This window comes from Protomyctophum bolini (assembly GCF_963924005.1).
Source record: "Protomyctophum bolini genome assembly, chromosome: 10".
Classification (NCBI taxonomy): domain Eukaryota; kingdom Metazoa; phylum Chordata; class Actinopteri; order Myctophiformes; family Myctophidae; genus Protomyctophum; species Protomyctophum bolini.
In genome coordinates, this window is record NC_137871.1 from 34,168,399 (window position 1) to 34,192,231 (window position 23,833).

A 23,833-nucleotide genomic window follows, 5' to 3' on the forward strand; every position below is an offset into this window, starting at 1 on the left:
CAAATGACAGGAAGCGCAAATAAATTCAATATCTCTTTATCAAATATCCAGATAGAAAATGTGTCTGAAACATGTTAATAAAATGGCTTCTTAGCACTATACACAATTCAGTTAAACATTCTAAAATAGTTTGGCTTGTGTTAACATTCTATAGTCATGTACAGTTTAGTATTTTATGTACCTTCTTTAATGGGGAAATATGCACAAAGCCTCTGTACACCCTGGTAATGGCTGACTTTAGTAGTACTTCATGCTTATAGTTGAGGCAGTCTTTCAAAAAAAAAATTGGAAATTGCAGCAATTTTTCCGCAATTTAAAAAAAAATAATCAAAAACCGATGGGCTATAACCTATCGTGTTTTTTTTTTTTTTTTTAACTTTCCGCAACACTTCACATTACACTGGTCCTCAGCGGTGAACCGATGCACTTTAAACCCTATATGCATACTCAGTTGGCCAGGTCTATAACTGATCGCCTCCTTTTCTCTCTCTACACCAAACTGCTTTGCTGAAAATAGCCAATCGACAAGCGTGGTTAAGGGACCCCATGAACCGAATCAATGGGTCTTTGTGATTTAAGATCATAAGTAAATCTCACTCTACTTCTGCTCCACAGAATTACATTTGGAATGAAATTATTGAAGTTTCAAATTCAACGCATAACAGTCTACAAAGAAAATCATTAGTTAATCACATTCATAATTAATACTTTACCTAAAGATGAGGAAATGGAACAACATGCCAGATTACTTCCTCTGTTAAGATTTGATGATTCGTTAAAGAGCAACACGCAGATGAGATCAGAGTGGTGAGTATCTGGATTTTGTGGGCTATGTTCCCACTGGCAGCCCAAAGTAGTGTATCAAGTCTGAACGGCATGAACTATGTTTTTTGTGAATCAGAACTGAACCACATTCCTACCAGCATGTGGATTGACTTCAGTCGCGCAACGGTGTCGCTTGCAGACAATCAAGCTTGCGTCGCAATGTGTTGTGGAGCTTGTAAATCCGCTATTTCTGGCGACATCTGAACACCACAAGTCCAATGTGATCACTTGGCAGACAACAGTGTAGATCAGTCTGAACAAGGATTAGGAGGTCTTCAACGTTTTTCAGGCTGAGAGATTAAGCAGAGACCACTCCCGACTACATATTGTATTAAACTGTGTTGCAGATTAAACCTTTCCATAGATGGCTTGCTTCATAACTTGTTTGACATACATTATATTTTCCATTAATATGTTGGATTCATGTTAATGTGTATTTTCACACAGTTAACCTTTTAAAAGGATTCACTTTCAAAAATCTTTTTTGGGTCATCTTGATAATTTTTAAGTTGCTTGATTTAGTGTTTAGATTATTTGATATTCATAGGTGCCCCGCCCACTTCCTATATAAACCCATTGTAACTTCAACCTCCATTTGAACCTAGCCTCGGTCCCAGCCTTACTCATCTGCGAAGAGAAAAGCCTGGTCACAACCTAAGGCAGAGACGCTATCGGCGGAAGTGTCGGTCCGGAACATCCGTCAGATGCATTTCCCCCGGATACGATATTTTTACGACCAATCAACACTTTTTTCATTGACGGAGAATGTAAACGGATTTGTCAAGCATCGATGTAATTTCCTTGAGCGGTACTTCTGCCAAAATCCTGCAACCACCGCCCGCCAAAAATGATAGTGTCTACAGCGTAGGTCTTGCCCTGTGTGATTTTAACCATGTTAGATTCATTGAAAACACCCATCCTTGGGTCCGGTGACTGACATCGTCCTTATTGTCCTTTAAGGACGGGTGTTTTCGATGAATCTAACACGGTTATTTTGAAAGTGAAATATCCCTTTAAACCCTTTAGTCAACCCGACCATTGGCTCTGCTTTTTCTCCCTCTACACCAACTCTCCAAAAATAGCAGGTCTACAAGCTGGCAGCGCTTGTAGATGGGCTATTTTCAGCTAATGTCACACAAAGATTTGGCAGACCCCCTGTAGTTTCTCTGAGGAAACCCTGTTGAAGAGAAGACCCCCTGCCTTGGGTAAAGCTTATGGCTGGACTGGTGGTTGTCAGGATGCGGTGGAGGAGGAGCTCCTCTGCAATAAGAGGGAGTGGCAGTTGTCACACACCCGTACAGGCCGAGGGTAGGAGGGCAACGCCAACTCGTTGCTGGAGCAGCTGTTGCAGTAGATGTCTCCACAGTTCCTACAGTGGTGCTGGGAACACACACACACACATATACACTGAAACGCGCCTGGAGGTGCGAACTTACTCCCATGAAATACAACGCATCAAAAACCGGGTACCGCACTCCGAGTCCTCGGCGAGGTACGCAAGATACGCAAGGGACAGACACACAAGCAGAGATTTCGTACATTTTTAACTGTGGCAGTCGGCATACTACTCATTCAGTACTACTATTATTCAGTCAAGTTCCATGAAAATCCACCCATCCATTGTGTAATTATTTTGGGATACTAAATGTGAGTCACTTCCAAGAGGTCTGAGTCATTGGAATATACAGACAGCTAGAAACACTTCTATTCTTTTAGTGATACGATCGCACCACGAAAACGATCAAGAAAGACTAGTAGAAAGTAAAACCATGGGTCAAACAAGAACAACAGATTTTACTGTTGTAATTATGCCCAAGGCTTGACCCACATCCCAGTATCTACATGATCTTACAACTATAATGAATCACTCTTTTAAGGGCCATCCACACCAAGCAGGCAAGCACTACATTTATATTGTTCACAAATGTCACTGTTAAAGTAGTGTGGTGTGCAATCTACCATCCACTTCAATTAGAACATTATTTAAAACAATATATTTATTGTCCTGGTTTCAGCTGTGCAATCATAATAGATCAGGGGTTTTCAACTGATTATGAACCAGGGACCACCACCCTGACTGAGAATCAACCTGGGGACCACTGTTGTGTTGGGAGGGGGGATATGGGCGTGGTGTGGGGGGGAAATTAACCTTCCATATTAAAATCATGTTGCTGTTCATTGTAACTTACTGTATGTAGGCAATTAATTATGGGCACATTTCCTTATAATGGTGACTCAACCAGGCAATCCGGTAGTTTTCCCATGAGATTCTCACTCCCTTTTCTGTGGAAGTTCTTGACATCCGACTTCCCAGTAACTGACATCGATCAATTGGTCATTGAATGCCACAGATGAAAAACAGTCCACACTATTTATCCATAAGGGATCAGGAACGAGGCCTTTCCGTGGAGGGGTCAGAATGAAATTTTGACTTTTTGGACGTTTTTCGTCTGTGGTACTCATTATGTCACCACGTCATTTACTGCATTGTTTCTCAACTTGTGGTCAATACAATAAATTTAAATACAAATCTTCCCTTTCCTACATTACTAAATGCATGGCCAGGGACCACATGCAATACCTTCACGGACCACGACTGGTCCACGGACCACCTATTGAAAACCCATGATATAGATATTTACATAGATATGTACATTGTGCATATGGTTTCTACCTGCATCTGACATCACAATTTTTCTAATTGGCAAAAATATACAGTATACAATATACAAGCATATAACAACAGGTCGTTGATAGCGGAAGATGATTTTAGGATCACAACAGTTACCTTTCTGCGAGCAATGGAGAACTCTTTTTGGCAGTGTTTACACTGTGTGGCCTCGTCATCTTTCAGCCATGCGTGACCCTGATGAAGGAGGAGTCACACATGAAACAGGATGCCGTTTTGGCCGCATAATGAAAATGTAACATTTCTGAAATACTCCAGACTTTACCTTCAGGGCTTTATTGACCTCTTTGAAGTCCTCCATCTTTAGTTTAGACCTTTGGGACAAAAATTCAACAAAAACAACAAGTGAATGTTAGAGCTGAGTGTCTCCATGATATACAGTATATGTCTTTCATGTGTTGCATGTCTTCGTTAAATCAGATTTCTGAATAACAGGTCTCCCCTTGAAAAAGAGATAGTTAAACTCAATGGGTCTATCATGGTTAAAGATTCATGTAAAAAAAAGTGTAATTGTTGTTTCAAGATCAGAAACCCAATATTGCCCCCACCCCACCCTGAGCAAGCATTTATTTTTTGCAGAAGGTATCAAGGAAAACCAACTTCAAAGGACAGAAACGGAGAGTAAGAGGAGAAGGATGTTGGAAGGATCCAGTTAAAATAAAATAAACCGGTTCCAATATCTAAATCATACATTTTCCATTATCCTTTGCTGACAGAGCAATTCCGCTCAGTGTTTCCAGGCCTGTTGCAAAACAGCATCCCTGGAGAGGAGAGCGTTTAGTCTCCAACTCTCCACACACAGCAGATCAATGAGCAATGAGCTGCACTCGTCTGCACTTAACCCATTCTGGACAGGAACCCCTTTAGGTGTTTTAAGCATTATGTTATACTTTAGCTGTTTATTTTTTATTTTTTTATATATATTTTTATCCCACGATTTTGTAACCCATTTTTCACCCCTGTGTCAATCATCTAATGTGATCCTGGGATCTACACACCCTCCACCAACCTATTCCCCATATATGGGAGACAAGGGGAGAGCAACGGACTTGAACTCATGCTTCCTTCATGCCTGAGTGTCCAAGTTGCTCCTTTACACCTGACAGGGGGGAGTTTCCCAGGTTGGACGTAGCGCGTGGAAGGAACACGTTATTCCAACCAGTTCCTTTCCCCTCCATCAGGCGCCCCGGCTGGCCAGGGGGAGGCAGTTTAGTGACCAGGATTACTGCATGTTTTTTGTGAGGATATCTACCCTAGGGGACACGGGGAGAACATGCAAACTCCACACAGAAAGGCCCTTTCGCCAACCCCGCCTTCGGGTATGGGCACTGATGACGCGGAGGAGGAAACACGCCGCCAGCACCCACAGCGTCCCGAGCAAGAATCGAACCCAGGACCTTCTAGCTATGAGGAGACAGACTTTAGCTGTTTAGAAACAGATTTTTTTAGAAAACCGTTAGGATTTAGAATAATTATTTTTAGAATGGGTCTCAGGTCTGGATTGGACTGTAGATCAGATGCCAGCTCACTATAGTAGTTGTAATGATGGCTGCTGAGCATTAACACTAGAACACCAGTGGTGTAAAGTAACTAGTAAGTACATTTACTCAAGTACTGTACTTAAGTACAATTTTGAGCTCTTTCTTTTTTTACTTTTCAATTATTTTTGGACATTCTGCACAATGAGTACTTTTGGTACTTTAAAGTATATTTTGATGCCAATATCTTTGTACTTTTACTCAAGAACACTTTAGTAAAACACATGGGCATACTTCTTCCATCACTGCACCCAATATCCCCAGCAATATCTAGGCTATTAATTCTCCAGATCCTTTACTGAAAGTCAGAATGCAATAGTGTGACCGAATGTGGACAAGGACATGTGACAAAAAGAAAAGAGTTGAACAGATGGTGCAGATGAGAGGTATACTGACTGGCTGAGGTGCAGCCCCATCTCCTGCAGAGCCTGTTCCTGCTGCTCACACCTCTGCTGAAGCTGTCGTTTCTCCTCCTTCAGATCCTGCAGCTCCTGCAGCGTCACCACAACAACACGATCAAGCTCAACAACTAATTTCAACGTTTTTCAGGCCAAGGACCCCTTAGCTGAGAGACATCTGGATTAACGGGGTGTGTGTGTGTTAGTATTACTGACTGCATGTAGGCCTTGTAGTTGTTGGAGTTGCGTGCGTAGCTCCACGCTGTTATCCTGTTCCCTCTGCAGAGCCTTCTGCATGCCCTGTCTCTGCTCCTTCTCACTCAGCAGCTCACTCTCCAAGCTCAGCCTGCATGGGGCCGACAGTGGGCTGGCACCATTACTAATGGAAGTTGACCATTCATTGTCACACAAATAATTGCGATTAACGACGTCATTGTGTTTTTGGCGTTGAACATAGGAATAAAGAATACATTTCTGTTTGCCTGGTAATCAAAAAATGCACAGGGCAGAAATATGAAATATAGAAAGAAATCACTGACATATTCATTATTTGTATACTTGATTAAATGGCGGATCTACGAGCTTACAAGTTACAACACATCACGAAGTAATGTATGCAAATGTATGAACATTTTTCAACATGGAAACGAGATTTTGATGAAATAATTCTGATTATCTCGAATAATTGCGATTAGACAATTTTGTAACAATTGTGATAGGCCTAAGGACAGTGATGTTTTTAATAATGCTCATCAGTCTGTGGATGTCTACAAATTCAAGGAACCTGTGTGTGTGTGTATGCGCGCGCGTGTGTGTGTGTGTGTGTGTGTCCCAGGCATAAAGATAGCCGCCGGCCGCGTTAAATCTTGGAAAGCGTCTGTTGCCGAACATCGGCTGTTGAATGGGCGGTGGGTACACTGTCGCGTCGGGTCGCAAGTTGTAGGGAAAAGACATCAAGCCAAGCCATACGCTATTTTTAGCACCATAGTAGTTCAGCAACTTCAGCATCTGATCTCTCGACTTCATTCGGCTGCCGGTCTGTAGTGATCTGTAGTAGTCCGTTTGGTGGAGAACTACCATAACCCGTTAAAACCGGAAAAGCATCCGTGTCATTTTAAAAGCATCTGTCATTTTAGATTTTTGCGTTGGCTATTCGAAAATAGCACATATACAAGCTCACAGCACAGCTTGTCTACCTGCTATTTTTGAAGGCATTCATAGAATCGGCCTCAGGTCTTAAACAGGTTAACTGTTCAAACCCGAAAAGCGTCTGTGTCATTGTATAAGTTGGCTACAAAAATAGCAGATACCTGTATACAAGCTTGACGAGTCTTAAAGGGTTAACCTGTGTGTGTGTGTGCTCTCACCTTAGCGTGTCCAGGTCGGCCAGCTGTTTGTGCAGACCATCTACAGTCCCCTCCAGCTCGGACCTCATGTCTTTGTCTGATTGGTCGCTCTGCCGTCGCTCATGCTCAGAGTCTTGTAACCTGTGACAAACGTCAAACGACAGACATTAATTTACATACAACTCCCACACAGTGTTGCCATGTCCGGTTATCATAAGTGACTTTGGGGGCTTGTTTTGCTGTAAAGTTTGCTTGTTCATATTAGTCGTTGCGGGTTGCATTTTTCAGGGGTGTTAAATGTTGTTAAAACAAAAGGTTCTTAAACATTTTCATATCATAGCCCCAAGATTTGTCCACGGACCCTCTAAAATAGAAGATCTACAAGCTCACAACGAGTCACATTGCGCTGTGGGCTTGTATGCATATATAGTAGGTTTATGAGTAAGTGCTCATGTGGCCTAGATGCTTCTTTTGGGCTTGATTTCATAGACCCGTTTGTGTCTCTCTTTCACAAAATCTGGCAACACTCCTCACATGGTTACTATAAAGAGATCATACACGCACGCGCACACACGCACACGCACACACACACACACACACACACACACACACACACACACACACACACACACACACACACACACACACACACACACACACACACACACACACACACACACACACACACACACACACACACACACACACACACACACACACACACACACACACCTCTGCTCAAGTTCCTTCATGGTCGTTTCCATTTCACTCATTTTATTCTCAAGCCTCAAAGCCTCTTCTGTCTTCTTTTCTGCCTCACGCTCAGAGTTCTAAAGAATCACATAGATTAGAGACAGACAGACAGACAGACATGTATGATAAATGAGACAGACAGATTGATACCTACAATAGATTAGACAGATGGACAGATTTTATATTGGTCCGTTAAGGTAGTGGTTCTCAAAGTCTCGTGTAAACCGTTCCTCATTTTGCTGGGGAGCCCCTGGAACCAGTTTGCCGTATGCAATTTACATTTTTTCTTCTGAAAACAGTGGCTTAGAACAGTGTTTTGAACATTTTGAATATATATATTTTTTTCTTTACACAAATTGTCTCTTCTGGGGGGGTCCCTGGCACATTTTCAGATGGGGGTGTGGCCAACTACTAATTTTGGGGGTGTTAGGTCTTAATACCCTGCCTCTGCATTAAGGACATTGTTCTTGCAGCATACACAGACATCATTTAAAAAAAGACACAACTAACTGCACAGGTTCCAAAATAAGCACTTATTAAGCCTGATCTATACACAGCCATATGACAAGAGTAGGACTAAGGCACTACACTGTCAGACAGGCCAGGGTGAACCGTCAAAAAAGTTCTAAATAAACATAGAAGACATAGACATAAACAAAGTACACATTTCTATTCCAGCCTACCTGTGCTTTGTGGAACATCTGCAGGTTGAGGCTCTTAACCTGGTCCAGCTGCAGCCGAAGGGCAGCCAGCGTGTCCTGCTTCTCATGGGTGTCCTTCTCCAGCAGCCTCATGGCCACCTCCATCTCCTGCTTCAGGCCCACCTGCAGCTCCAGCTCACGCTCCAGCTCCTGAGACACACACACACACACACACAGGGCTGTCACCATTATGACTTTTTACATGACAATTAATTGCGATTAACGGTTTAATGGGGACTTTTGTCGTTGGAACACTGGGACATTATGAATAAGAATTACATGTACATTACACAACGCGATGCGACGCGTTGTGAACTTGCAAACCTGATATTTCGAACAAAAAACAATTAATGTTTTAAAATGTATTTTCAACGTGGAAACGATTATCACAAATTTTTACGATTAGGCGATTATAAAATTATTGTGACAGGCGTACGCATGCACGACACGCACTTACATTTACACTTGAAGTGACGATACAACATTTATTTGATTGTTTTAACTGAACACAAGAGAGCAACCTGAACCCGATTTGTTTTCTTTAAGAAAAATAAAAGATTATTAAAATCCAAAACTTAAGAAATAAAGGGATATTTACTCGCGACCCATAGAAATTGGCCCACAACCCAAACATGGGTACCAAACCACAGTTTGAGAAACCGTGATCTATTTATTTAATAATGTAACGTTATCCATGAATGTAGGCTGTTATTATGACAGCTGTGTGCATCATGGCTGACCTGGCGAACACGTTTCTCCTCCTTGTACTGTTTCCACACCACACTGTACATCTCATCCAGACCCTGGCGCGTCTGTTTGTACGTCTCCAGCTCCACCTGGTTGTCCTGCAAAGTGGCCTGTAAAGCACACATGCACACACATACACACAGCAATTAAGTGTACTTACATTGTATCGTAATGCTGAGAGGTTCCTACTGTATGACATTTTAAATGTTAAATTTCATTAAACATTTAGACACCAACTCGGGGATCAAACTGGGAACCGTGATTGATTAATGACTTTATTAAAATGCTTATTAACAGTACAGGTAGTCAGTACAGTGAAAGGTTATGCTAAAAGTACAACACAAAAAGCCCTAGGGGCTTGTTTCTATTGTGGTCCATTGAACCCAATTAATCAGTAATAGATATAATACAGAGAATACAAACAATACAATACAAAATATACAACAAAAACATAGTGGAACTAGAAAAAGTGCCCCTCGGTGCACAGGTCTCCACCAGGGCAGGTCAGGTTGTGGCCTCCTGGTGGCGCTATAATAGGCCAATGTGACATTATAGTCATAAGGGTGACATTTCTTCTTGCCAAGGATGGCAATTGGATGATTTGAGGCATTTTGTTCCAAAAATGTGTTTAGCAAAAATCCACCTGTTGGTGGCGCTATAACAGGCCAATGTTATATGTTCAAAACGGGCCAATCCTGCAAACTTTGAAAGCCAATGTTAGCCAATTAGGATGGAATATGAAATATCGGACAGATCCGTCTTGAACACATAACTATAGAGATAGTGTGTAACGATTTGTGGGATTTTTGGACAGAATCTGGAGGAGTAATATCAAAAACTGTGATTTCTCCAAAGTCGGCCTCCTGGTGGCGCTATAACTGTTCTGGCAGAGGTTCATCGTTGGCATCCAGGGAGTGTATGTGCAAAATTTGGCATCGACCGGGTTAACGGTGCCGGAGATTAGCTGGCAACAGACGGACGGACGCACATCCAGTCCTGCAAACTTTTAAAGCCAATGTTAGCCAATTAGGATGGAATATGAAATATCGGACAGATCCAAAGTACTGGAGGAGTAATATCCAAAAATGTGTGCCAGAGATTAGCTGGTAACAGACGGACTGACACACACACAGACTCACACACGGACGGAGTGCAAAACATACTCTCTCCCCATGCCTTTGGCCTGGTGGAGACAATAAAGTAGAATCATAAAGTGTATTTACAGAGAAAGTAGGGGAGGGGGGAGGGAACTCTACTACAAGGTGTTCAAGGAGATAAAACTATGATCACTTGAGTTCTTTTAGTACTTTAAGGTTATTTTGAATTTGGGTAGGAAGTCATGCTCTACCATCATTTAGCTCAGTGGTTCTCAACCGTTTCAGGCCGGGGCCAGACCATAATATAATAATATGTTATAAATATGTTATTTTGTACTGACAAATACTTTACATTTAGTTTGACTCGGTTCCACAGATAAATATTACGAAAATAGTATATCTACAAGCTCACAACGCCATGAGCTTGTAGATTATATTTTTCAAAATGTTTGTCTCTTTCTTTCTTTTTTGGGGGGCTTTTATGCCTTTATTATTGATAGGACAGTAGGCTGACAGTAAATGGAGAGATGGGGAGTGACACACAGCAAAGGCCGTCGGGATCGGGACTCCAACAGACAACACGCTGTAGGTGACCGGAACGCTACTATATTATAGTCCTTTTCTCTTTTCTTTTGTGGTATCTTAAAGGTTCTTAAATTGTCACCTCACCGCCTGGGGACCCCCCCAAAATCACAGGCCCACAGGTTGAGAACCACTGGTTTAGCTGTGGCTGGAACCCCGCTGTGGTTTGTTGTCCACAAACGTTAGTGTCTCAACACGAAAGCAAGCTAAACAAAGACCACATGATGCATTTGTCATTGTTCGGACAACTGAGTGAATGTGTCTGCCAGCTTGCTGACCTCTTCCTTCTTCTGAGTGGACTGTAAAATAGACTTGTTCTCCTTCTGCAAGTGTTCATGTTCCCCCCGTAGCGAGTTGATTCTGTCTGTGGCTGCCGTCAGCTGAGGAGAACACACGCACACGCACACGCACGCACACACACACACACACACACACACACACACACACACACACACACACACACACACACACACACACACACACACACACACACACACACACACACACACACACACACACACACACACACACACACACACACACACACACACACACACACACACACACACGATAAGGGCTGTCACAATTTAATTAACGATTTCATTGTTTTTGTCGTGGAACATATGCATAAAAATAGGCTGCGCAGGGCAGCTATATCTGCGCAGGGCAGATATGACAAATAACCTAAATACATGACATTTACCGGTAATATTTCGAGAATAAATAAAACTTAAATGAATAACTTTATACTTTGTACAATTGTACTATAATGATTATGCAAAACAATTGTGATTATTTTAAACAATTGCAATTAGGCAATTATGTAATGCCTAATTGTAATGCCTGTAACACATACAGTACACAACACACAATAAAATGCACACAGAACACTAGGGATGCTCCGATCAGGTTTTTTGGGACCGATACCGATACTGATCTTGGAATTTTTTATATTTCCAAAATGATTAGCGGTATATGTCAAAACTATTCCTGTGTGTGGGGAGGCAGGGGAGAATGTTTAGGCCCGTCACAAAAATGGCCCCCAACGAAGCGAAGAACAGTACTAAAGAAAACCAAACGAAAACATTTGAAACGCGTTCTTCATCAGACTGATGAAGAACACCACCCCAGCACATACTGTAGGAGTGCGATGACAAATATCACACTAAATCAGCCCGGCTTCCCTCCGCCAAACACAGCCAATTGTGTTCGTATAGACCAGCGATTCCCAAACTTTTTTACCCCAAAACAGAAATCTGATGTCTCCCCGTGACCTAAACTAGTGAAAATAGATCTACAAGCGCACATGTTGCTCTGCAACGCGTTGTGAGCTTGTAGATCTGCTATTTTCACTTAGTGAAATTCTTTGAAAAATGTTAGAATAGAACTAGAGAGCAATTATTATATGTTAAGACTGTAAACAATTCAGTCGAGCGGGCGCGTGCACACACACCACACACACACACACACACACACACACACACACACACACACACTTTCTCTGACCTCTTCTACTAGTTTGATGTTAGTCTTCTCTAAAGAATCCATCTTGGCCTGCAGGTCTGTCACTGTCCCACTGAGGTTACGATTAAGCTCCTCAATGTAGTGCTTCTGGTCCAATATGGCTGTCATCTTGCAGTCACTGGAAAAACAGGGATGGTTTTTTGCCCCAATATTTTGTTTTTATAATCAATTGCAGCACACATGTGTTTACTAGGTATGGAATACATAGCACTGTTGTCTCATGGAAGCTACAGTGAAGAGGATAGTGTAGTATATTGATTATGTGATGAACAACAGTGTAATGCAGGTGAAACACGGAACTAACTCCTTCTGAGTGTCGCTGTTGCACTTGGCAGGGTCTTTCAGGTAGAGCGAGAAATCAATGACCGCCACCTAAGAAAGTCACACAGAAACACAGCTTAGATGAAGTATGTTAGCATGAGCCTCGGATGCAGCATGGGTCGTAACTTTCTTCATAAAAGGGTAATTGCTGCCTTTCTGCAGTGAGATTATGTGCGACTGAGACAATAAAAGCATCCCCCCCTTCACCACTCACCTGGGAGTCCAGGTCCTCCCCTTTAATACAGAGGTTGGCATCGATGACGTTGAGACCCACCAACAAGCCCCCCATCACTATTCCTTCCTCCTCCATCATCAGCGCTCCGGGGTCATAGAACTCACTGAGGAGGAGAGAGAGAGAAGGGGACAGCTAGCAATGAACAACACATTAACAGATGGCAAAAAAGAGAATAACACGTGTGTTATTATGTATGTGTATATGATAAATGACATCCGTATGCATTTAGACGAGGGTTGCAACTATACATTATTTTCTTAACAATTACTTTTCTTATACATCTTCTTTTTATATATATATATATATCGTTGCACAATGTCATGCAGAAGTAGCCGATCTACAAGGGCATAACAAGTCGCATTGTGAAGTGTTGTGAACTTGTAGATAAGGATAGATTATTAATCTAGATATTTTTTTATAATAGATTAAATCGATTAGTTAAATTAACTGCTGCACCCCTAATTTAGACGCTGCGCATCAAACGGGGCTCTTGTTATTTCAGGAATTCTAATGCCGTCTAAAAACCATCTTCATTGAGCTTTCGCGACTCACCCCAGGAGGTTCTTGCGGTCCAGCAATGCCTTCATGTAGTCTGCTACTTTCTTCTGCATGAGTGCCAAATGTAGCCACGCCCTCGCCCGGCCCAAACCAGTCCTGGAAAGTGAAGTCAACAAATCGGTAAAATGTCGTAATATGGGGACCCCAAGGGCTCCTTAAGCAGGTTCCAGGGGGTCCCCAGGAAAATGTGTAACTTAATATTGCATAAAAAAATATTTTATACTTTGGTCATTCAAAAATATGTGAGCTTGAAGAGCGGCTATTTTCAAACAATTGTGGAAAAAGAAATATATGAAAAATGTGGATTCAATTTGAAAATGTTTTGAAACACAGATCTTCTCTTATGGGGTAGTGTTCACTGGCACAAAATATTTTACGATGGGGATCCACAGCCAAATAAATACATCTTCTTGAACATGTTTGAGAAACACTGCTTTGTCACACACAGCTGTATGTTGCTGTATGGCACATCAAAACATTGCAATCAAACGGTTCAAACCCTTACAGGTTTGTCTTTTAAAGCTGGTTTAATGGACTTATAAGAGCTTATAAGGGCTTACTTAAGGCCAGGAAGATCTCGGGCACTTGTGGCAATATCAGCTGACTCTGGACACAACTTCTCTACCAGTTCGAGAGGTCCCCAGATGGACTTATTCTGACCAATGAAGGACTTCTTTGCTGAGCACAACAAACAGAGGAAAAACAGTAGTTCACATCACGACCTCACAACACATTGTGAGCCTGTAGATGTGCTATACATTAATTTCTTCCACAAGAAAATAATCATTAAATATGGCCTATTTTGGCCATAGTACATTATTTATTTTTGAATATTGGCACCAGTCATTTCTTTGTATACCGAATTTAAATTTTAAATTTAATATTCATATCTGCCCTGTGCAGATTTAGTTTACAAAGCCTAAAAGGCTAACATAAATGTACTGTATGTTATTCATATGTTCCAATGTTCAATGCCAAAAACATAATTGTTAATCTGTGACAATTAATCGTCAATTAAAACATCATGACTGTGACAACACTACCTTTCAGCCCATGTTTAAGGCAGTGTTCCAGGACCACAAAGAACTGCTGCAGCGGTGGGTAGTCAGAGTCCAGGGTTCTGCCCAGGCTCAGGGAGGACTGGATTAAAACCTTGATGCTTAATTTCATCATACTGAGAAGGTTGGACCTTTCTATTGACACAGGGTCCTTGGGTGGCAGAACTGTGAAGCAAAGGAGGACGGGGATGGTGAGACAAGCGCAAAAAGACATGATCGTTCATCGTCATTCATTCATTTCACTTTTTCTGCAACAGTGAAAATCGCTGGAAATGTTGTTGGCTGGCAAAACCTGAATAAAAAGGAATAAAAGTAAATGTAATAAAGATTTTTAAGTCTGTGTTCCAAAATTCCTACAATAAGGCACTTGAACTTGGTATCAGTGTGCTGTTGTTACTAACAAGACTTATCAACACAGAGGCACAAAAACAATGTGAGCCATGACCTACTGCACACAAAAATGCCATAAACAGTACAGAAAAAAATACATAGTCCTCTGTACCAGTGGTTCCCAAAGTGGGGTCCGGGGACCCCCAGGGGTACCTGAGGGAGTTCCAGGGGGGACCCATCTATTTTGTTCATGTTGATAAAGTGCTAAAGTGTTTAAAGCAGTGGTTCCCAAACTTTTTCATGTCAAGGACCCCCAAATTGACACTACTTAGCCCGTGGACCCCCATTTGAAAAGATATGCCAGGGACCCCCATAAGAGAAGACGTCTACATTTAGACGTCTACATTTTGTTCATGTTCATAAAGTGCTAAAGTGTTTAAAGCTAAATGTAGACGTCTACATTTTGTTCATGTTCATAAAGTGCTAAAGTGTTTAAAGCTAAATGTAGACGTCTACATTTTGTTCATGTTCATAAAGTGCTAAAGTGTTTAAAGCTAAATGTAGACGTCTACATTTAGACGTCTACATTTTGTTCATGTTCATAAAGTGCTAAAGTGTTTAAAGCTAAATGTAGACGTCTACATTTAGACGTCTACATTTTGTTCATGTTCATAAAGTGCTAAAGTGTTTAAAGCTAAATGTAGACGTCTACATTTAGACGTCTACATTTTGTTCATGTTCATAAAGTGCTAAAGTGTTTAAAGCTAAATGTAGACGTCTACATTTAGACGTCTACATTTAGACGTCTACATTTTGTTCATGTTCATAAAGTGCTAAAGTGTTTAAAGCTAAATGTAGACGTCTACATGTAGACGTCTACATGTAGACGTCTACATTTTGTTCATGTTCATAAAGTGCTAAAGTGTTTAAAGCTAAATGTAGACGTCTACATTTTGTTCATGTTCATAAAGTGCTAAAGTGTTTAAAGCTAAATGTAGACGTCTACATTTAGACGTCTACATTTTGTTCATGTTCATAAAGTGCTAAAGTGTTTAAAGCTAAATGTAGACGTCTAAATGTAGACGTCTACATTTTGTTCAGGAGTATGTCTTTGACTGACTCAAGTACTGGGGTGGTCGGTTGAGTACTTTGTACAACCCACCTTGGCAGGCACTTGTCCTCGACACATACAGTAAACGCCAGTGCTGATAGGAAGTTCAAGTTAGTAGTTTCACGAATGAACTTCCTCATGGCACAGTGAGTGAGTGACTGTTAATCCTTTTAGCTTATTTTACCTGGAAGTATTTTATTCTCGGCAGCAGCACTGGAGTGGTTCTGGTTGATGACCATGTCGTTCTCGGCGGCGGTGGGTGAGCTGGCAGTGGACCCGGTGGTGGAGGTGCTGCTCCTGAGCGCAGCGGTGCTGTAGCTGACCCCGCTGCTGATGCTCTCCGTCGCCTTCCGAGCCAGGGACAGGATGGGAGCCGACCAGCTGCTCTCCGAGGCCGGCTTGTCTGCATCGCTGCTGGCCGCCGCCGCCGCCGCGGCGCCGCTGTCTCCGGCCCGGACCTCCAGGACTTCGGGGGGTTCGGGAGGAGGAGGTTCTGGTTCTTTGTCGTCGCTCTTCTCCTCCTCCTCCTCCTCATCATCATCGTCACCGTGACCGTCAACAACAACAGCAGCCGTGTTGTTGTTGTTTGTTTCTCCTGCTGCTGCTGACTCGTCGTCGGCCATTTTTCCCCCTTGTGATCACGTGATCGGCCCGGGATCAAGGGATCAAGGCCAGAGCAATCACCATTCGAGTGAGGGTGGTTAATGGAAAATAGAGGAGATCGATCAGTCCAATACAATCAATGGTCCAAACTGATCGAAACATAATAAATAAAAACATTTTATAAAATAAATTACTATACTATTACATGTAATAATACGTTATTGTAAACAATAAATATGATTTATGTATTTATTAACACAAATAAATAATAACATTTATATATCATTTAATTACAGCCAAGTTCATGCTTTGCAGTCAATGCAGTGACTTATTTTTTTGTTTATTTTTCTTTTCTTTCCCCTTGTATTTCCTATAGCCTTATTGTTTATACTTATACATAATTAGCCAGTGGTTCCCAAAGTGGGGTCCGGGGACCCCCAGGGGTCCTTGAGGGAGTTCCAGGGGGTCCCAACTCCCCAGCTAAATGTAGTTTGAAACCAAATGGACCCTTATGGGTCTGTAACTCTAAGAGTGTACAAATTGAACCAAATGGACCACTCTCAGAGTTAAATTAACATTGATTTTACAATATAAATGGAGGGTCCCAGAGATGGAAATGCCATTAAATGGGGGTCCGTAGACTGAAAACGTTTGGGAACTGGCCTACAACATGAAATACAGTATACTACAGACAACATGGGTCTTAAATTGAACGTAGCCTACTTCTACCGCTTGGTGGCGTAAGTGAACGATATGTGAGTTGTTGATGTGACGTCTCCTGCCTGGATTCAAAGTAATAGCTTTTGGGAGCCACACGAGACCACAGTAGGCCTAGCCTACTGTCTAAAAAAAAGTATCTTGATGATCAGGTTGAAACTGTGTACAACAACAACAACAACAACAACAACAACAACAATGACAGTAGTAAATGATATGTGTGTGTGTGTGTGTGTGTGTGTGTGTGTGTGTGTGTGTGTGTGTGTGTGTGTGTGTGTGTGTGTGTGTGTGTGCACACTGTGCGCATGCGTGTGTAATGCATGTAATCATTATTATTATTATTAATAATTATTATCATTAATAATAATAATAATAGTAATAATAATACTTAAATAATAATAATAATAATTATTATTATTATTTTCTACATTGAAAAGGCACACACAGTATTGCACAATAAGTTTCAATTTCACGTAAGCAAAACAGCAAGGGCCAGAAAATGCATGTGTGTATGATATTGATAATGTGAGATAAGATAAGATAATAGCAGAGAAGTTTAATTTTACACTACAGCATTATAGTTGTTCTTAAAAAAAGAATGTAGCTATAACAGGTTGAGCATCTGCATCACTGTGAGGCATCTTGTGGAATGTGGACCCCAGTCAAGTATGTAAAATCCTTTATTTTGTAACTCTGACAATGTAACCCTCTTTAACAGCATTGTACTGTACTGTACTGTACTGTACTGTACTGTACTGTACTGTACTGTACTGTACTGTACTGTACTGTACTGTACTGTACAAATAATACAATATTATTTTGTAAACTAGGCCTATATTCTTATTTGAAATGCAAGCAATTTGTTGGTACAGCTTAAGAAAACAAAGGTCTGCAAATATCAAATATGTGATGTGCACTTTGTGAGTCGTGACAATAAAGTGAGGATGAAGTGTAATTTGTAGGTTGTATGGATGTATGCTGCCAGTCTAGTAGGCGTGGTGTGAAGTGTTAACTATAAATACTCCACTCCCCCAGTGTGCTGTCGCTCTTTCACATTAGGCTACTACTGGCCGTCCCGCTACACAGTACACACAACGACCTGAAGAGGGGCTGGGAAGGAAGGAAGGGAAGGTCCGGGCGGAATAAGACTTTAACATAAGAAACAGAAAAGAAAAAAAAAACAAGAACATCCAACAAAAAGGAATATATACTTCGGACCCGGACGAAGAAGTTTAAGGAATTTATATTTGGATCCAGCAGGTTTTTCCCCCCCTACTTTGGGTTTCTCACAGAAGTCCCAGAAGTTATTGAAAGAAGACAAACAACATGAGGATTTTGAGAGTTGCGCTCCTGCTCATCCACGCCTTTGGTAAGTTCTTAAAAAGCAGAGCTCGTGTTTTCTTTTCATATAGTGACTTAATAGTGAGCACAATTCACGGACTGACTGCCTTTATGATGCGAAGACGCTTCGTTATTTATTTCACACACTACACTGTGCCCTGGTAGAACGGCTGGCTCGAGTCTAGGGGCTATAACTGTTGTTTATTAGTGTGAACTACCCAGCCACCACAGGCATGACCTTCTCAAACGTGCCGACGATGATTTTCATGATGTGAAGTTCTATTCAGGAGCTAACGGGGTCATCTCTTCTATTTTAGAACATGCTTTATGTAACTGGATACATTTATTTTTATCCTGTATTCTTGCCCGACATTAGCTAACGGTCTGTCTATGTGATTTTTGTGTGAGCACATAGTAACATAATTATGTGCCAAAGTCCAGCTTCCTAAGCCAAAAGATCCCCTCTCAGTCACATTGGAACTGGACGTCCCACCTGGAGGCAGACAGGACTCAGGAGCATGTTTCAACTTGTCCACGCCTGACTCCACCCCTATATTACTTATTTATAAGCTGAATAATGACCAATATTCGAGTTTGTTCTTCAGTTGAACTTTGATACGTTATTATATAGCCTTGTGATTCTCACCCTTAACCTATTTGAAGGGCCTCCCATGCATTAGGCCACGGACGGACACCCCAATTTAATATATCTGGCATCCCATCTACACTGTAGATTGGCATCAATATTAATTAAACTCTGGCAGTGCACAAATAGAATCAAACCATTATATGCTGTCAGAGTCACAGACCAGCAAGGGCTCAGTTGTTTAACTATTAATCATTTAGCCTGGGGGGTATACCCCAGTGGAATTCCCTCAAGGACCCTTTGGGGGTTTCCTGGACCCCACTTGATTTATTGAATACATAGGACCACAATGTAAACAAGCTCCCGCAGGGCTTTTTGTGTTATTCTTTTAAGCATTATTGTATAACTGCACCTCTGTACTTTTTGCAAATAAAGTATTCAATCGATCAATCAATCACAAATTTGAACTTGACCAACTTATACCCCAGCATCCAGCAAACAGCAGATCGACAAGCTCACTGTGAGCTCGGCTATTTTACAGCAAAAGATTTCCCCACAATAACATAAAACAGAACATGCACTCATATAGAGCCCTGAGGGACTCCGCTCAACCACGTGGGGTTTGACGATACTAAAGTGTTTCTGTCTTTTCTCCTCCAGTGGCGTCTCGACTGGCGAGCGGCGCGGCCGTGGACAGGTATGAGACGGAGAGGCAGCATCACACGGCCGTCATCACCCTGATGGACACCACACGCAACGACAGGACAGAGCCTGACGCCGGCACGGGGGTCGCCATGCCAACGGTGGCAGAGTACGGCGACGAGGACGACGACGAAGAGTATTACGACTATGGCGACGAGGAAGACGATTACGGTCTGTCCGGAGACTACGAGGTGGAAGTACCGCGAGGTACGTCAACATTGTTTGTTTTGGGGGCGAAACTTTACTTTAATATCACTTGACACCCACAATATAAATCGACATACAAGCAGGCACAACAAACAGACAATAGTTAAAAATCAGGCACATGATGTAGGAAAAGAAACTCTATCATAAGGAAAGAGACTTTTCTTTTTAAACTTGTTGTTTTAGCTTTTCTTTTAATTCTCTCTCTTTTTTTTTTACTTAGTTTTTTTACTCACATCTCGGTCACACGGATAACATTGCTATCGTTATTATACATCACATGTATTCATTTTTTGTTTGTTTGTTTGTTGTTTTCAGTTGCTATGTCAAGTAAGCCCAAGGACCCTTCGCCCATTCTGGACGCGGGAAAGACAGAGGGGAAGAGGAAGGGGACCGGAAATGGGAGGAAGAGGGGGAAAGGGAAGGGAAAAGGGAGGAAGAGGAATCCATGTCTGAAGAAGTACAAGAACTACTGCATTCACGGCACCTGCCAGTTTCACCGGGAACTCAACTTCCCAGCCTGTGTGTAAGTAGTCCACCTCCTATTCATCCACGCTTCTGTCCTCTACACCACTGGTTCTCAAACGATTTCATGTCAAGGACCCCCCCCCCATTTGAAAAGATGTTTAAAAAATAGCAGATCTACAAGGTGTTGTGAGCTTGTAGATCGTCTATTTTTGAATTTGTATAAAGTGTGGTTAAGCTAAGGTGAAACCGATTTTTATGCTATTTAAGTCATTTAGTTGGGGACCCCCTGGATTTGATGTAGATATACCATTTCTTGTTTTTTAAGTATACAGTTCCTCATGGGATTTGTGTGATACTTGGTAGAGTAACAGAAGTTACAAGGACCCCTGGGGGTCCCCGGACCCCACTTTGAGAACCATCAGCTCTAAGCCCATTGGCAGCCGTCCATGCTGCCGTCATCTTACATCCGTTCCATTAGCCGAACTCTCCCCCACATTACACGTATTGATTGTATGATCTCATCTGTCGTCATCAGATGTGATAATGTCCATTGTTAAAAGATGAGTAACCCATCCTCCCTTTGTCTGTCTCTTCAGATGTCATCCCAATTATTCGGGGGCGCGGTGCGAGTTTGCCACGCTGCGATCGCGGAGCGAGGAGGGCTACAACAGAACGACCGCCCTGGCGGTCGTAGCCGTGGTCCTTTCTTCTCTCTGTCTGACCATCATCGGCCTGCTGCTGGCGCTCAGGTCAGTCTAACGCACACACATACTGTATAAACTAATGCACGGACGCATGCATGCACGCACGCACACACACACACACACACACACACACACACACACACACACACGCACATGCACACGCACAAGCACATACAGTATATGGTTTTGCAGTTGGGTAAATTCATGGTCTAAATCAAGCCATTGTGTTTTATTTGCTCACAGGTTTCATAAGCGGGGAGCGTACGATGTAGAAAGTGAAGAGAAGGTCAAACTGGGGTTAACGCCCAACCACTGAAACACCGAGAGGGGTGAGTACACAGACACACACACACACACACACACACACACACACACACACGTGCGCACACGCAACCAAGTATTCAAATCAAATTCAACCACACGCTAATTTAACCAGTCTCAATCAAACAAAGTTTGTCTCATTACTTTTGTCTGTGATTAATTTCAGGTACAGATGTGGATATTCTACCTCAAATTAGAAGGAAGAGAGACTCAGAGGATGTGGAGTTGCTGGAACAAAGGAAGGTTACATGAAGAAGGGAACAGCAGCAGGTGCTCCTGCCTGCTAGTGTGTGGCACTCCTAACCCACCCATGGACGGACCCGTCGGATCAAACTGGCCGGCTTTCAAGGCCTCCCCCGCCCCGCGTGGCCTTTTATGGAACGAGCACGCCCGTAACTGGAATAACGATTGGGCCACAGGATGGACTGGATGTGAAGATTAGGACATGATCGATGAGAGGGAGGCAGGGAGAGAGAGAGAGGAGAGGTCTGGACTCAGTTGCTGCTTCTTGGCTATGTTCAAAACTACCAGGAGTTTCAGACATAACAGGATACTTTGATATGTTATGATGTTGTTGTTGTTGTTATGGTTGTTGTTGCCACTAGAGTTCTCATTTTCTGCCCGAACCCGGGCCGGGCCCAAAACATTACGCTAATTAGTCGGGCCGGGCCGAGCCTCATGCTCTGTGATTTTCCGTGATTTTTTCTTTTTCTCCTTTTTTCAAGAATGTTATTATAATAAAAATAGCAATTCTGTTATTGGTGTAATGTGTAGGCTATATAGCCTACAAGTATGTATTTATTATGAAGAGGGCTGCGCTATGGCGATTCACTTGTGACAGCACACACTGAAAGAAAAGCGCTGGCCATGCATTATACTGGTCAGGCTTCGGGCCTAACATTATGGTAATTTTTAGGGCCGGGCCGAGCTTCGGGCTGACCCAGTTAGGGCCGGGCCGGGCTTCAAATGTCGGGCCCCGATGAGAACTCTAGTTGCCACTCCCTCAATCACAGAGAGAGAGTAGTCAACTTGGAGCAGTTCTGTTCTGTCCTGTTTTGTTTATTGTTTGTTTGTTTTTCATCAAACAGCATTTTATATTTTTTCCTGCACAATGTTCGTCATTTTTTTCAGTGTACTGTAAAACATTTATTTATACAATCCTTCTTTTAATTTATTTATTTATGTTTTGCTGTATTTATGCAGATAACTGCTTCCGTTGACTCAAAATGCACTGTCAGTTTGTAAGAAGAAAGAAATGTTACAGTTGGCATTTTTATATTTGATATTAGACTATTTATTTTGATGAAAGGAAAGGCAAAAAATTAGGTAACATTTAAAAAATAAATTTGTCTGTGGATATCTGATTACTGGCTCTGATTGTGGCACTCAATAGCTGCTTAATAGCACTGTGATCAATCAGTTTATTGATTAGACTTCAACATACTGTATAGTGTCCTGCCCAAATGTTACGCTGACAGGTCTCTGTCTGCTATTATAACACGTCGCATAGGTCTGTTTTGTCTGGCTATTCTGTATGTCATTTAGTAACCAACAAAATACCATGCATTCTGCTTCTGTGTTTCTGTGTTGCCATGAACGTTAAAAAAGAAGGGAGTCAAATATCCTAAACAGGAGCCTTGATTGGCCAAGGCATTGTAGCAAGTGTTGGGCTGAAACACAAACACAATACAATATATCGTTGCTGTAGGGCGGAAACCTCGCATCTCCATATTTTAAGTTTTTCCGTAAATCAATGTCCAACTTCTTCATACCACAACGTCACACAAAAGTATCAACATTAGCCAATCTACAAGGTCAAAACGACGTGTCTTCATCTCGTGAAACTGAAAAGTAACAGTTTTGGACATATTGTTTGAGGTTTCTTCCCAACAGCGACAATATTCTGTATCGTTGTCTTATCATGGCTAAAGGGGAGGGTGAGTTGATCTTCTCAGTGGTTATATTTAATTCCTCTGAGATCCATGTTAAGCTGTTATTAAAATGTGAAGTTCAAGTGTTCAGGCTTTTCAAAACAACCTGCCCTGCAGTTTTGAAGTGATTTCTTGTTTAAAACAAAAAACATGTTTTGGTTCTTTGTTTTTTCTCAGAAAGAAATAAAACCAATTTTTTCTCAGAAAATATGGCTTTGTCATTTAGGTTTTCTTTTTATTTATTTATTCACTGATTATCATATTGTGCCGTTTTGGTGTTAGTAATAGTTATATAGTGGTAAACGTGAACTGTAATCATTAAGGTCAGGTACAAATTTAGGAATGTGATTCATTTCCTGAATATGGCCTCATATTAGTTTGGTATTTTAAAATGGCCAATCTGGTTATGATAACATAAACATGTCCTTTTGGCCTATTCAGGG

The 23,833-nt window shown here is 41.8% G+C and overlaps 2 protein-coding genes across 2 annotated transcripts; one reads left to right on the forward strand and one right to left on the reverse strand.

The window, feature by feature from the left end:
• Window positions 1-20: 20 nt before the first annotated feature.
• Window positions 21-16,436, reverse strand: rufy1 (RUN and FYVE domain containing 1; the record flags this gene model as incomplete). Its single annotated transcript, XM_080774164.1, has 17 exons — window positions 21-2,205; window positions 3,614-3,691; window positions 3,780-3,828; window positions 5,449-5,543; window positions 5,667-5,796; window positions 6,818-6,937; window positions 7,529-7,626; window positions 8,233-8,400; window positions 8,991-9,107; window positions 10,955-11,056; window positions 12,183-12,318; window positions 12,505-12,572; window positions 12,736-12,859; window positions 13,309-13,410; window positions 13,875-13,992; window positions 14,358-14,537; window positions 15,998-16,436. The coding sequence occupies 17 exons, from the start codon at window positions 16,434-16,436 to the stop codon at window positions 2,059-2,061; spliced, it is 2,271 nt and encodes a 756-aa protein (XP_080630290.1). The 3' UTR covers window positions 21-2,058.
• A 1,766-nt stretch (window positions 16,437-18,202) lies between these two features.
• hbegfa (heparin-binding EGF-like growth factor a) lies at window positions 18,203-23,592 on the forward strand. Its single transcript, XM_080773735.1, has 6 exons — window positions 18,203-18,502; window positions 19,721-19,969; window positions 20,285-20,492; window positions 21,031-21,183; window positions 21,382-21,467; window positions 21,626-23,592. Exons 1-5 carry the CDS (start codon window positions 18,460-18,462, stop codon window positions 21,452-21,454), a joined length of 726 nt encoding a protein of 241 aa, XP_080629861.1. The 5' UTR covers window positions 18,203-18,459; the 3' UTR covers window positions 21,455-21,467; window positions 21,626-23,592.
• The last annotated feature ends 241 nt before the right edge of the window (window positions 23,593-23,833 follow it).